Genomic DNA, 15,826 nt, shown 5'->3' with positions numbered 1-15,826 from the left:
GGAGGGAGAGAGTGAGAGAGAGAGAGAAATTGAAATTGTTTTTTATTGAATTGAGAGAGAGGGAGAGAGACAGAGAGCGAGAGAGAGAGAGAGAGAGAGAGAGAGAGAGAGAGAGAGAGAGAGAGAGAGAGAGAGAAAGTCCTCTTTCATGAAAAAGAGAGAGCGAATAAAATACAAATATATACAGTATATATATATATATATTTTTTTTATCAATGTCATTAAAGGTTTTAACACAGAAGCTCCATCTTGGTGGATCTGGCCTCAACCGTCACTGTATGACTACTGTATATATGAGGAATATCTATAAAGATATATGTTTAATCTTAATTGGAGGTATAACCTACCTTGGTTTCGGTTAGCAACACCTAGGGATGAGACATTCGGCCGAACTGCATGCAATCGGGAGAAACCATAAGTTATTAGGTGCTCTGGCTACAGTGGACATCAGATTAATTAACAGTACTAGAGGTTCAAAATAAAGGGTTGACTGGTGGGACATATGTAGACAACTAGACATACCGGCAAGGCCTTACTACTCAGGGTTCTAATAAGGGTTGACTGGTGGGACATATGTAGACAACTAGACATACCGGCAAGGCCTTACTACTCAGGGTTCTAATAAGGGTTGACTGGTGGGACATATGTAGACAACTAGACATACTGGCAAGGCCTTACTACTCAGGGTTCTAATAAGGGTTGACTGGTGGGACATATGTAGACAACTAGACATACCGGCAAGGCCTTACTACTCAGGGTTCTAATAAGGGTTGACTGGTGGGACATATGTAGACAACTAGACATACCGGCAAGGCCTTACTACTCAGGGTTCTAATAAGGGTTGACTGGTGGGACATATGTAGACAACTAGACATACCGGCAAGGCCTTACTACTCAGGGTTCTAATAAGGGTTGACTGGTGGGACATATGTAGACAACTAGACATACCGGCAAGGCCTTACTACTCAGGGTTCTAATAAGGGTTGACTGGTGGGACATATGTAGACAACTAGACATACCGGCAAGGGCTTACTACTCAGGGTTCTAATAAGGGCTGACTGGTGGGACATATGTAGACAACTAGACATACCGGCAAGGCCTTACTACTCAGAACAACTCAGAACAACAGAATGACTGTCAAGCCTGTACAGGGACAAGCAGTAGATGCATCCCAACACCAGTCCCAGACCATGTCCCAGATGACGTCCCAGGGACATTGTAATGAATTGTGCTGTTTCATGGGCTCACTTGAGTGTGTGCATCGATGGCAATGATGAGTAAATTATAAACAAAGAAACAAAAATAACAAAACAGTCTCTACTTGAGATTCTCTCCGATATGTAGTGGGATCATAACTTATGCAAACATGGTGGGTTGGTTTAAGTGTCGCAGGCATTTTGTTTCATTCGTCAAGTTGACTATGCAATCAATATCTAATTACAGTGCATTTCAGGTCGAGGAATCACGATGAATAAATCATGTGGTGTGTCAGGAATTGGAATGACTGATAGTTGTGGTGTAACCTCATAATTACATACAACTCTGTATTTCTCTGATGGGGAAATACTGGTGGTGTTTGGTGGTTGTGATTGGTTGGGGGATGGAGCGGTTTTGAGTCAAGCAGAGGCAGAAGGAAGGTCTTGTTACTTATTCTAGTATTGTAATCGTTTACTAAAGCGACACTAAGTCTCTGTGTTGCAATGTCCTTGACTTCAGTGTGGTTGTGTAGTCATGTGATCATTAGTGTCCAGTGGTGTCACAGCAAGCAACTTTAACTACCGTGTGATTGGATAGTGAGCCGTACTGTGTGGGGTGTCTAATCATTTGTAATACATTCAGTTTGGTTAAAGATAAGGGTAATGCGTTTGCGATAGGGGGTTTGGGTATGCGTGCAGACAGGCACACAGACATACAGTTAATATATGCTGTAGTGTTTGACTAAGTTACTATCCAAACCCTCTCTGTCACAGCTCCATAACTGATAAAGTACGTAGAATGTCATGTCAGTTCTAAATAAGTTGTTCATTAATAATAATAATGGCCAGCATCCAATATCGTCCGGCAAATTATTTTTTGTAAGTATTTAGGGATTTTTGATTTTGATTTTTTTTCCCACCGATGGTCAAATCGTTGTTTTCAGTTAATATAAATATACAAGAGAAAAACGTTCTGTAGAGATATTGACCTGTAACCTTGATGGGAGGTTCTGCTTTACAGGAAAAGGAGAATTTGATTAGAAACATTAGAGCATTAGTTCTCTAACAGGCATCACATCTGTAGTTCTATTCATTATTAAGTTGGGGAGAATTCAGGTAAGCCGCTCTACATGGGAAATGACACATTATAATAAATGCTGCTCTCATAATGACATGAAATCTTGCAATCTTGCAGAGTTCAGATTTCTTTTAAAATATATATAAATGTTGCTTTAATGGCTGCATTAGGGCGATTCTGTCTGGCTTAATAAACTTAATAAAAGTAAACAAATAATGAAAGTAATTTCAAACAACAATATGAAAAAGTGCAACGTTTTCTGTTTCGGGGGCAGCTCTATTCTATTTTGGTTTGTTTTCTGTGTTCCAGGACATTTAGCCATGTTCTGTTTGGTTGCTTTTTTATTTTAGAGAACATAGCTACATACCCACGACTTCAATTTGGTTTCACTCAACTTCATCCCTGGTGTGGCTACAGAAGCAAAACTGGGTAGTGTTTTACTGGTGTGGCTACAGAACCAAAGCTGGGTAGTGTTTTGTGTTGTGGCTACAGAACCAAAGCTGGGTAGTGTTTTGTGTTGTGGCTACAGAAGCAAAACTGGGTAGTGTTTTGTGTTGTGGCTACAGAAGCAAAACTGGGTAGTGTTTTACTTGTGTGGCTACAGAACCAAAGCTGGGTAGTGTTTTGTGTTGTGGCTACAGAAGCAAACTGGGTAGTGTTTTACTGGTGTGGCTACAGAACCAAAGCTGGGTAGTGTTTTGTGTTGTGGCTACAGAACCAAAGCTGGGTAGTGTTTTGTGTTGTGGCTACAGAAGCAAAACTGGGTAGTGTTTTGTGTTGTGGCTACAGAACCAAAGCTGGGTAGTGTTTTGTGTTGTGGCTACAGAACCAAAGCTGGGTAGTGTTTTGTGTTGTGGCTACAGAACCAAAGCTGGGTAGTGTTTTGTGTTGTGGCTACAGAACCAAAACTGGGTAGTGTTTTACTGGTGTGGCTACAGAACCAAAGCTGGGTAGTGTTTTGTGTTGTGGCTACAGAACCAAAGCTGGGTAGTGTTTTGTGTTGTGGCTACAGAACCAAAGCTGGGTAGTGTTTTGTGTTGTGGCTACAGAACCAAAGCTGGGTAGTGTTTTGTGTTGTGGCTACAGAAGTAAAACTGGGTAGTGTTTTACTGGTGTGGCTACAGAACCAAAGCTGGGTAGTGTTTTGTGTTGTGGCTACAGAACCAAAGCTGGGTAGTGTTTTGTGTTGTGGCTACAGAAGCAAAACTGGGTAGTGTTTTGTGTTGTGGCTACAGAACCAAAACTGGGTAGTGTTTTGTGTTGTGGCTACAGAACCAAAGCTGGGTAGTGTTTTGTGTTGTGGCTACAGAACCAAAGCTGGGTAGTGTTTTGTGTTGTGGCTACAGAACCAAAACTGGGTAGTGTTTTACTGGTGTGGCTACAGAACCAAAGCTGGGTAGTGTTTTGTGTTGTGGCTACAGAACCAAAGCTGGGTAGTGTTTTGTGTTGTGGCTACAGAACCAAAATTGGGTAGTGTTTTGTGATGTGGCTACAGAACCAAAACTGGGTAGTGTTTTATGTTGTGGCTACAGAACCAAAACTGGGTAGTGTTTTGTGTTGTGGCTACAGAACCAAAACTGTGTAGTGTTTTGTGTTGTGGCTACAGAACCAAAGCTGGGTAGTGTTTTGTGTTGTGGCTACAGTACCAAAGCTGGGTAGTGTTTTACTGGTGTGGCTACAGAACCAAAGCTGGGTAGTGTTTTGTGTTGTGGCTACAGAACCAAAGCTGGGTAGTGTTTTGTGTTGTGGCTACAGAACCAAAGCTGGGTAGTGTTTTGTGTTGTGGCTACAGAACCAAAGCTGGGTAGTGTTTTGTGTTGTGGCTAAAAAACCAAAACTGGGTAGTGTTTTGTGTTGTGGCTACAGAACCAAAGCTGGGTAGTGTTTTGTGTTGTGGCTACAGAACCAAAGCTGGGTAGTGTTTTGTGTTGTGGCTACAGAACCAAAGCTGGGTAGTGTTTTGTGTTGTGGCTACAGAACCAAAGCTGGGTAGTGTTTTGTGGCTACAGAACCAAAGCTGGGTAGTGTTTTGTGTTTTGGCTACAGAACCAAAGCTGGGTAGTGTTTTGTGGCTACAGAACCAAAGCTGGGTAGTGTTTTGTGTTGTGGCTACAGAACCAAAGCTGGGTAGTGTTTTGTGTTGTGGCTACAGAACCAAAGCTGGGTAGTGTTTTGTGGCTACAGAACCAAAGCTGGGTAGTGTTTTGTGGCTACAGAACCAAAGCTGGGTAGTGTTTTGTGGCTACAGAACCAAAGTTGGGTAGTGTTTTGTGGCTACAGAACCAAAGCTGGGTAGTGTTTTGTGGCTACATAACCAAAGCTGGGTCGTGTTTTGTGATGTGGCTACAGAACCAAAGCTGGGTAGTGTTTTGTGTTGTGGTGGTTAGGGGGTGTAGAGATAGACAGTCAGCATTTCAATGCCTACAAGCCTGCTCTGAATTAACCATACAGACCTGGCCCTAAGTCAGTCAGTCAGTCAGTCAGTGTGGCCTTTATGTGAGTCCCACCCACAGACAGACAGACAGACAGACAGACAGACAGACAGACAGACAGACAGACATACATACATACATACAGACAGACAGACAGACAGACAGACAGACAGACAGACAGACAGACAGACAGACAGACTATGTAATACACTCCCCACTAGGGTTCTGAGAGTGCTGCCATGGTCTGGCTAGATGTCGGGTTTGGGAGGATCTAGGGAGGGGGTATGATGTGTGTATGTATATGGAGTATGTATATCTATGGAGAACATGCATGCAGCACACGTTTAGAGAATTGGCCATGCACAGGCTGGAGACAACACTGAACTCATTCAGCTCTCTAAGGTTGGGGGGTTGGGGTGGAGGTAGGGAGGGTGTCCACTTGGTTCCATGCTCTCTAAGGTTAGGGGGTTGGGGTGGAGGTAGGGAGGGTGTCCACTTGGTTCCATGCTCTCTAAGGTTAGGGGGTTGGGGTGGAGGTAGGGAGGGCGTCCACTTGGTTCCATGCTCTCTAAGGTAGGGGGGTTGGGGTGGAGGTAGGGAGGGTGTCCACTTGGTTCCATGCTCTCTAAGGTTAGGGGGTTGGGGTGGAGGTAGGGAGGGCGTCCACTTGGTTCCATGCTCTCTAAGGTTAGGGGGTTGGGGTGGAGGTAGGGAGGGTGTCCACTTGGTTCCATGCTCTCTAAGGTTAGGGGGTTGGGGTGGAGGTAGGGAGGGCGTCCACTTGGTTCCATGCTCTCTAAGGTTGGGGGGTTGGGGTGGAGGTAGGGAGGGTGTCCACTTGGTTCCATGCTCTCTAAGGTTAGGGGGTTGGGGTGGAGGTAGGGAGGGTGTCCACTTGGTTCCATGCTCTCTAAGGTTAGGGGGTTGGGGTGGAGGTAGGGAGGGCGTCCACTTGGTTCCATGTTCTCTAAGGTTAGGGGGTTGGGGTGGAGGTAGGGAGGGTGTCCACTTGGTTCCATGCTCTCTAAGGTTAGGGGGTTGGGGTGGAGGTAGGGAGGGTGTCCACTTGGTTCCATGCTCTCTAAGGTTAGGGGGTTGGGGTGGAGGTAGGGAGGGTGTCCACTTGGTTCCATGCTCTCTAAGGTTAGGGGGTTGGGGTGGAGGTAGGGAGGGTGTCCACTTGGTTCCATGCTAATTTCTGACGTCAAATATCTCTGAATTTTCATAATAAACTGTTTGTTATTGTTTGGATCAAATTATAAGTTTATGTTAGTTTGACCTCAGTTGTGGTAACAGTTGTGGTTCAAAGTTCAGCGCCAACTAGCGAGTTCATTTTACCACCATAGTGTCACTTGTAAATATGCTGATACCATTGTAAATGTTAAACATGGCAACGTCCCAATACTTATAAACAGCTTCCTTTTGCTGTCTTCTTCCCTTCATGAATGTTGACATAAAATGACTCGGTAGGTCTGATGGCCATATTGCTGTAAGTTATCTAGTCCTAGTTATCTAGTTATCTAGTCCTAGTTATCTAGTTATCTAGTCCTAGTTATCTAGTTATCTAGTCCTAGTTGTCTAGTCCTAGTTATCTAGTTATCTAGTCCTAGTTATCTAGTTATCTAGTCCTAGTAATCCAGTTCTAGTTATCTAGTCCTAGTTATCTAGTTATCTAGTCCTAGTTATCTAGTTATCTAGTCCTAGTAATCTATTCCTAGTTATCTAGTTATCTAGTCCAAGTTATCTAGTACTAGTTATCTAGTTATCTAGTCCTAGTAATCTAGTCCTAGTTATCTAGTCCTAGTTATATAGTCCTAGTTATCTAGTTATCTAGTACTAGTTATCTAGTCCTAGTAATCTAGTCCTAGTTATCTAGTCCTTTGGATATCTGCAGTCATGGAGATACAGCCAGGACTTAAGGAAAAGGAAACCATCCAAACACTAATGGGATGCTGTCCATCTGAGCTGCTTTTCGTCTATCGATTTCCCCCTAGTAGAGGGGGTTCTAGCTAGATAAATAGATTGATGGATGGACTGATGAGGAATGGGCTGGGGCACTTTGACTTGTTCAATACTTATGTGAGTCGGAAATGACATCCCCTATTCCCGACATAGTGCACTACTTTTGACCAGAGCCCTATGGACCTTGGTCGAAAGTAGTGCACTACAGTATATAGGGAATAGGGTGCCATTTGGAACGTACCCTTGGTGTGTGTGTGTGTGTGTGTGTCTCCTGTTATTACCCTGAGGTGCAGTCCCAAGATGGCTACTATAATAACTGAAGACTACGTCTCTAGACGTCTCTCTCTGTACTCCAGGGGCCACTGGCTGCAGCAGACGATACTCAATATTGAAATGACCTCCCTGACATTATCCCACCACTGAGGTCGGGGCAATTTAATAAACTCTATATGCTATTTATGTATAATGCATAGGGGAGAAAAACCAATGGTGTTTTGTATGCATACTCAGGTGTCTGGCTGCTATCTAGGCTTAACTTGTTGAAGGTGAATTAGTCCAACTCCACTCACAGCCTTCCAGACAACATGGCAGAAAGCTATTTCCTTCAGAGAGGGGGGAAAAAAAAGTGTATTGAACTAACCCTGGCATAATGAACACGTCCTAATAAATTATGACTGATCCTTCACCTAATGAATAATGGAGTACCTAAATCAGAAATGAACATTTAAAACCACGTGGACTTTAGGGACGGATATGATCAGGCATAGTAAAGCAGAAAGCAGTTTCTGTGAGCGGTTTAAGCTTTGGATTCATTTACTTACTAACTGGACCAATGTTACTGGGGATACCTGAAAGAGAAAGACAAAACAGTTGACATTGGGAAATTAGTCATTTACATTTCATTCTACTTTAACAAATTGTATATTGCAGTTTAGGACATTGTTTGTATTCATTTCAACACAATGAATGTGATCTAGTAAACAGAATATAAATATGAGTGTATATATATATATATATATATATATATATATATATATATATATATATATATATATATATATATATATATATATATATATATATATATATATATATATATATATATATATATATATATATATATATATATATATATATATATATATATATATATATATATATATATATATATATATATATATATATATATATATATATATATATATATATATATATATATATATATATACAGTATATACATGTAAATATGCACGCATGCACACCAACCTCCCAGCAGCAGATAGACTAGCGGTTAAAGCATTGGGCCAGTAACCGAAAGGTCGCTGGTTCGTATACCTGAGCTGACAAGGTGAAAAATCTGCCGTTGTGCCTTTGAGCAAGGCTCTTAACCCTAGTTTGCTCCAGGGGCGCTGTACTACCCCTAATTTGCTCCAGGGGCGCCGTACTACTATGGCTGAGCCTGTAAAACAACACATTTCACTGCACCTATCTGGTATAAGTCAAAACACTTCACGTGCACAAACTGGTTGAATTTATTTTTAGGTGGAAAATACATTGGATTTAAAAAAAAGTTATCAATTGTCTTGAGGGTGAAATTTCAACCACAGGATTATGTCACCATTATAACCAATTTTCAACATAGATAAACCTTGTATAAATGTTTTGAATTTGTACCTTTCAAACAACGTCAGACCTTCAACCTTATATCCACTATCAGAAAAAAAACAGCAGGCCGCGTAGCACCTCCTACTGGAGAGTCAATCTAACTACAGCTATCCATTTCGTCTCCCATCCAGCATTTTCAACCAAGCCCAAACCTGCTTAGCTTTGATATTTGTCACTGACTACTACCAATATGCTATCATGAGAATGGTTATTGAGAGATCTCTTAAGAACTAAATATATTCACTGTTGCTATCGAAGTCATTCCAAAGAGTAGGTTTAACAGAGCAAATTAAATGTAACCATACTTTATAAGTTATATATCATCAATGATACTATTTAGGCCTATATAGAATTTACAAAGTCACCAACAGCTATTTTTTTTTCAATTCAACCCAGGATTCAACTAAAAATAACAACACACATTGGCCTAGGGTTTCAAGCTTTAGTTTAGTTCAAATGTAAATCGTTAATATGTTGGATTCACGTCTCCATCTCAACCAACTAATAGGAATAGGGCTAAATCAAATCAAACTTCATTTAAAGTTTGATTAGATTTAGTCATATTCTTAACTTAGATTTTTGGTTGAGATCGAGACGTGAATCCAACATACCAATTATTAATTTGTAGACAAACCGGATGTTGAATTGTGTCTTAGTTGTCATGTAGTACTTTTTGCGTTGACATTTTAGCAGACGCTCTTATCCAGAGCAACGAGGGTTAAGTGTCTTGCTCAAGGACACATTGACAGATTTTTCAGCTAGTTTGCTCGGGGATTCAAACCAGCAACCTTTCGGTTACTAGGCCAACATGCTTAAACACTAGTGCCACTGACTTATTCCGGCTTTAACACCAGTTTGTCTACAAATTTATAATTTCTATGTTGGATTCACGTCTCCGACTAAAACCACAAATATAAGTTAAATAATAGGATTAAGCCAGTGGATTAGATTAAACTAAGCGTTACACAGTAACACACTTTAAATGGTGATATTTGGTTGCGTTGTCAACCGAACACAATTCAATATTACTATACAGTAAATAGCATAAAGTTAAGGGTATCTTACAAACTAATATAGGTCTAACAGTATTTATTCATCCTTAAAATAAGTAACATCCATGGCCACATTTTGAGGTTAGCCTACTATAGGTTAACTATAAATGTCTTCTTATGTGATCATATAAAACGTGCGTGTTCAAGATAGCATGCAAAGGTCGCAGGTCTGCGGAGATCATCACAATTGCTGTAATAATCTGTCAGAATCTCAAACAGCATTGATCATTTGCACCATGTACTTTTAATGTAATCTCAACTACAATCCAGGTCATTTGGTTCTGATATTAGATGGAGCACAGTGATAACGCATTAAATTGTTGTATAAATACAACATATCTGACATTGTATTCCCATTTGAACTTTATTGTGCTTTTAAATGGTTGAAAGCGCAGTGATAACGCATTTTGATGACAACTACACCAAATATCAGACCTTGTTTTTCCATTGGAATTTGGTTGTGCTTTTAGATGATTGAAAGCATAGTGATAACACACTGGGAATTCAACAAACTTCTGCCTGTATTTTTGAGCGGATGAATAAAGGTTGAAATCTCATTGATCAACGTCGCAACCAAATATGACCCACATTTCCACTATGAAATTATGTGGTTTGCCCAGTGGGTTGCTATGTAGTTGACAGTAGACTTCTTATCGCGATCTCAGTCTGTCGATGCAACCGACCGACTGTTTGATGTGCCAGCCCTGCTCTGAACTGATACAAGCCCCGCTCTGATCAGATACCAGCCCCACTCTGAACAGATACCAGCCCCACTCTGATCAGATACCAGCCCCACTCTGAACAGATACCAGCCCCACTCTGATCAGATACCAGCCCCACTCTGATCAGATACCAGCCCCACTCTGATCAGATACCAGCTCCTCTCTGAACAGATACCAGCCCCACTCTGATCAGATACCAGCTCCGCTCTGAACAGATACCAGCCCCACTCTGATCAGATACCAGCCCCACTCTGATCAGATACCAGCCCCACTCTGATCAGATACCAGCCCCACTCTGATCAGATACCAGCCCCACTCTGATCAGATACCAGCCCCACTCTGAACAGATACCAGCCCCACTCTGATCAGATACCAGCTCCGCTCTGAACAGATACCAGCCCCACTCTGATCAGATACCAGCCCCACTCTGATCAGATACCAGCCCCACTCTGATCAGATACCAGCCCCACTCTGAACACATACCAGCCCCACTCTGATCAGATACCAGCTCCGCTCTGAACAGATACCAACCCCGCTCTGATCAGATACCAGCCCCACTCTGAACAGATACCAGCCCCACTCTGAACAGATACCAGCCCCACTCTGAACAGATACCAGCCCCACTCTGATCAGATACCAGCCCCACTCTGAACAGATACCAGCCCCACTCTGATCAGATACCAGCCCCACTCTGAACAGATACCAGCCCCACTCTGATCAGATACCAGCCCCACTCTGAACAGATACCAGCCCCACTCTGATCAGATACCAGCCCCACTCTGATCAGATACCAACCCCACTCTGATCAGATAATAGTCAGATACTGTAGACACATCCCCATGGCGACCAGATCTTTCACACAACAGGCTATTGGCCCTGCATAGATCTCAGATTCTGACTGAGCTATATAGGCCTGCATGGTGGCAGGCTGCTGAACGTGTCTAAAAAGTCCTCATCATTCCAATTCTCTGTAAAATCTCACAATAGTAGTAATTATGCGAGAAATGGGGGTGGAAACGCTTTTATGCGCAAATATTTATATAATAACCATCATATCGAAGTAAACTTGGAGTCACCCGATGACATGTTGTGGTCCTCCCACTTCGACTCGGAAAAGTTAATTTTTATTAGGCTACAGATGAAATAAGTTACGATGAACTTCACAGGGTGGTGAAAAGTGCAAGGTGATGAGCTTTTGATGCTCCTTTCCAGTAAATATTGAGGGTTTTATTCTGGTGAGATGATGATTGGTGATTGGTTGCCGTTTGACAAGTTAAAATAATCTCACTATTTTGTCCATTATAATCTCATCATGTAGGCTTTACCCGGACTGTATCTGCCAGCTGTTGGCTAGAGTGAACGTGCCAATACCAAAGTGGGCACAATCGTTATATAATGCACATTTTATTTGACCTAACCATCAGTAGAGTTGAAAGTGCGATGGAAACCCATTTAACCGTGCTAGCAAACCAGTCCTGTAGCTTTAGCATCCGCTTCATCTGACCACTTCCGTGTTGAGCGAGTCACTGGTACTTCCTGTTTGAGTTTTTGCTTGTAAGCAGGAATCAGGAGGATAGAGTTATGGTCAGATTTGCCAAAGGGAGGGCAAGGGAGAGCCTTGTATGTGTTTCTGTGTGTGGAGTAAAAGGTGATCTAGAGTGTTGTTGCCTCTAGTTACACAGGCGACATGCTGGTAAAAAATGAGGTAAAATGGATTTCAGTTTCCCTGCATTAAAATCACCGGTCACGAGAATTACCGCCTCTGGATGTGAATTTTCTTGTTTGCGTATGGCCTTATACAGCTAGTTGAGTGTGGTCTTAATGCCAGCATCGGTTTGTGGTGGTAAGTCTACGAAAAATATAGATAAAAACTCTCTTGGTAAATAGTATGGGTCTGCAGCTTATCATGAGGTACTCTAACTCAGGGGAGCAAAAATGTGACACTTCCTTAAAATTAGAGATTGCGCACCTGTTGTTGTTAACACACTCCTTCCCCCTTCGCCTTAACCGAGGCTGCCGTCTGGTCTTGACAATGCATGGAAAAACCAGTGCCTTCGGAAAGTATTCAGACCCCTTGACTTTTTCCACATGTTGTGACGTTACAGCCTTATTCTGTAATTGATTAAATAGTTTTTTCCCCTCATCAATCTACACACAATACTCCATAATGTCAAAGCAAAAACAGGTTTAGACATTTTTGCAAATGTATAAAAAATTTAAACAAATGTACATAAGTATTCAGACCCTTTACTCAGTACTTGGTTGAAGCACCTTTGGCAGCGATTACATCATAGAATCTTCTTGGTATGACGCTACAGCTTGGCACACCTGATTTGGGGAGTTTCTCCCATTCTTCTCTGCAGATCCTCTCAAGCTTTGTCAGGTGGATGGGGAGCGTTGATGCACAGCTATTTTTAGGTCTCTCCAGAGATGTTTGATCGGGTTCAAGTCTGGGCTCTGGCTGGGCCACTCAAGGACATTCAGAGACTTGTCCTGAAGCCACTCCTGTGTTGTCTTGGCTGTGGGCTTAGAGTCGTTGTCCTGTTGGAAGGTGAACATTCGCCTAGTCTGAGGTCCTGAGCGCTCTGGAGCAGCTTTTCATCAAGGATCTCTCTGTACTTTGCTCCGTTCATCTTTCCCTCGATCCTGACTAGTCTCCCAGTCCCTGTCACTGGAAAAACATCCCCACAGCATGATGCTGCCACCACCATGTTTCACGAGTAGGGATGGTGCCAGGTTTCCTCCAGACGTGACGCTTGGCATTCAGGCAAAGAGTTCAATCTTGGTTTCATCAGCCCAGAGAATCTTGTTTCTCATGGTCTGAGAGTCATTAGGTGCCTTTTTGCAAACTCCACGTGGGCTGTCATGTGCCATTTACTGAGGAGTGGCTTCCGTCTGGCCAATCTACCATAAAGGCCTGATTGGTGGAGTGCTGCAGAGATGGTTGACCTTCTGGAAGGTTTCTCCCATCTCCACAGAGTAACTCTGGAGCTCTGTCAGAGTGACCATCGGGGTTCTTGGTCACCTCCCTGACCAAGGCCCTTCTCCCCCAATTGCGTGGCGCGTGTAGCTTGTTGTTGGCCAATCATAAGTCATCAAAGCGGCAATAGAATACAGTCATAGAGCCTGCGTGTGTGGCAAAAGTTAGGAGATATCTAATCAATGGAAGACTGAATTAAAATGACGGGATTAAAAGTTAAAGGAGAAGGCTACAATGACCAAGAGCTACTTAATATTCTGAATGGAGTTGTTGTTACACTGCAGCCTCAATTAGCCTAGCTAGCTAACATTAGCATTAGCTTAACTAGCTTCTCCGGTTTGATGCAGTCAAGACAGGTACTAAGTAATCATATTGGGTGATAAATAACGAGTCGGCTTGGTTGGTTGCGGTCTCTCGTCTCTCCCTCCCTCCCTGCTGGCGTGTCACTTGCTCACAGACCCCCTCCTGCCTGCTAGAGCGGCACCTCTCGCACCCTCCTTTTCGCGCCTTATCACCTCCGGTAATAAAGTAGCTTAAAACATTACTTTTCTTCCTTCACTCGGATCGGACTGGTCCATTTTGGAACAACTTTTTAGACCCGTGAAGACCTCTATGCAGAACGTCCAGAGCTGCCGACTCGTTTGAAGTAGAAATTGTCATCCGAAACGTGGTTGGTGATCGCTGTTCTGATATACTGAAGCTGTTTTTGGTTATAGGAAATAATGGCGGAGACTTACGTACAAAAAAGTTAAGCTCAGCGGAAAGAACACACCAAAAAATAGCAGAATTGTTCAGGAGCCCATAAAACGGCTGCTATACACTACAACGACATCTGTTCCATCATTCTCCTTCCCTCTATGAAGGGAGGTCTGCGTGACATAATGTGTCTGTGTGTGTCTTTGTGTGTGTGTGCATGTGTGAGTGTGTGTGTGTGTATGTGTTTGTGTGTATGTCTGTGTGTATGTCCTGTTTATGTCTGTGTGTGTGTGTGTGTGCGTGCGTGTATGTCTGTGTGTGTGTGTGTGTGTGTGTGTGTTTGTGTGTGTGTGTGTGTGTGTGTGTGTGTGTGTTTGTGTGTGTGTGTGTGTGTGTGTGTGTGTGTGTGTCTGCATCTCCACACACGTGTTTGTGTGCAAGCAAGGCCTGGCCGGACATATGCCATCGATCCACCCCAGATTATATAATCTCTCTTGCACTCTCTTTTGATTCCTGCTTGACAGGAATAAACAGGAGCCAAATGTATGACCTATTGGAGAGGTGTGGGGGAGTGGGTAGGCAGGAGGCAGGAGGTGTTGGGGGGGTGGGTAGGCAATAGGCAGGAGGTGTTGGGGGAGTGGGTAGGCAGGAGGCAGGAGGTGTTGGGGGAGGTGGGTAGGCAGGAGGCAGGAGGTGTTGGGGAGTGGGTAGGCAGGAGGCAGGAGGTGTTGGGGGAGTGAGTAGGCAGGAGGCAGGTGTTGGGGGAGTGGGGAGTGGGTAGGCAGGAGGTGTTGGGGAGTGGGGTAGGCAGGAGGCAGGAGGTGTTGGGGGAGTGAGTAGGCAGGAGGCAGGTGTTGGGGGAGTGGGGAGTGGGTAGGCAGGAGGTATTGGGGGAGTAGATAGGCAGGAGGCAGGAGGTGTTGGGGGAGTGGGTAGGCAGGAGGCAGGAGGTGTTGGGGGAGTGGATAGGCAGGAGGCAGGAGGTGTTGGGGGGAGTGGGTAGGCAGGAGGCAGGAGGTGTTGGGGGAGTGGGTAGGCAGGAGGTGTGGGGGGAGTGGATAGGCAGGAGGCAGGAGGTGTTGGGGGAGTGGGTAGGCAATAGGCAGAGGTGTTGGGGGAGTGGATAGGCAGGAGGTGTTGGGGGAGTGGATAGGCAGGAGGCAGGAGGTGTGGGGGAGTGGGTAGGCAGGAGGCAAGAGGTGTTGGGGGAGTAGGTAGGCAGGAGGCAGGAGGTGTTGGGGGAGTGGGTAGGCAGGAGGCAGGAGGTGTTGGGGGAGTGGGTAGGCAGGAGGCAGGAGGTGTTGGGGGAGTGGGTAGGCAGGAGGCAGGAGGTGTTGGGGGAGTGGATAGGCAGGAGCAGGAGGTGTTGGGGGAGTGGGTAGGCAGGAGGCGGGAGGTGTGGGGGGAGTGGGTAGGCAGGAGGCAGGAGGTGTTGGGGAGTGGGTAGGCAGGAGGCAGGAGGTGTTGGGGGAGTGGGTAGGCAGGAGGCAGGAGGTGTTGGGGGAGTGGGTAGGCAGGAGGCAGGAGGTGTTGGGGGAGTGGGTAGGCAGGAGGCAGGAGGTGTGGGGGGGAGTGGGTAGGCAGGAGGCAGGAGGTGTTGGGGAGTGGGTAGGCAGGAGCAGGAGGTGTGGGGGGAGTGGGTAGGCAGGAGGTGTTGGGGGAGTGGGTAGGCAGGAGGCAGGAGGTGTGGGGGGAGTGGGTAGGCAGGAGGCAGGAGGTGTGGGGGGAGTGGGTAGGCAGGAGGCAGGAGGTGTGGGGGGAGTGGGTAGGCAGGACGCAGAGAGATAGATGAACACAGAACAATAGGAGACTGAGCCTCTGGAGGCAGACTACCTGAGAGGGAGAGGACGCCAACCAGAGGACACAGCAAAGGCAACACACACACACTCACACACGCATGTACACATGAATGTACACTTGCACACACGCTCACACACACGCACACACACACACACACACACCTTTTGATGGCATATAGGGGATACCTTCAGAAAACGTTGTACATCTTAACTTAAAACATTTTATTTTTCTCCTACCAGACAG

General features: G+C 44.6%; 1 protein-coding gene across 1 annotated transcript in view; it reads right to left on the bottom strand.

Moving 5' to 3' along the window:
- Positions 1-347: 347 nt before the first annotated feature.
- The window catches only part of LOC311116106 (netrin-G1-like), a gene marked incomplete at both ends in the record, with an annotated part of 145,042 nt that continues 129,563 nt past the window's right edge, over positions 348-15,826 (bottom strand). Inside the window, 2 exons of the mRNA XM_084191234.1 lie at positions 348-392; positions 7,490-7,516. Coding sequence (XP_084047360.1) covers positions 348-392; positions 7,490-7,516 — 72 coding nt within the window. The remainder of the gene's footprint in view (positions 393-7,489; positions 7,517-15,826) is intronic.

The sequence above is a fragment of the Coregonus lavaretus genome (assembly GCF_964263955.1).
Source record: "Coregonus lavaretus genome assembly, contig: HAP1_SCAFFOLD_1137, whole genome shotgun sequence".
NCBI lineage: Eukaryota > Metazoa > Chordata > Actinopteri > Salmoniformes > Salmonidae > Coregonus > Coregonus lavaretus.
The sequence above is the reverse complement of the archived record's forward strand: the minus strand, read 5'-3'. Positions and strand labels throughout refer to the sequence as shown.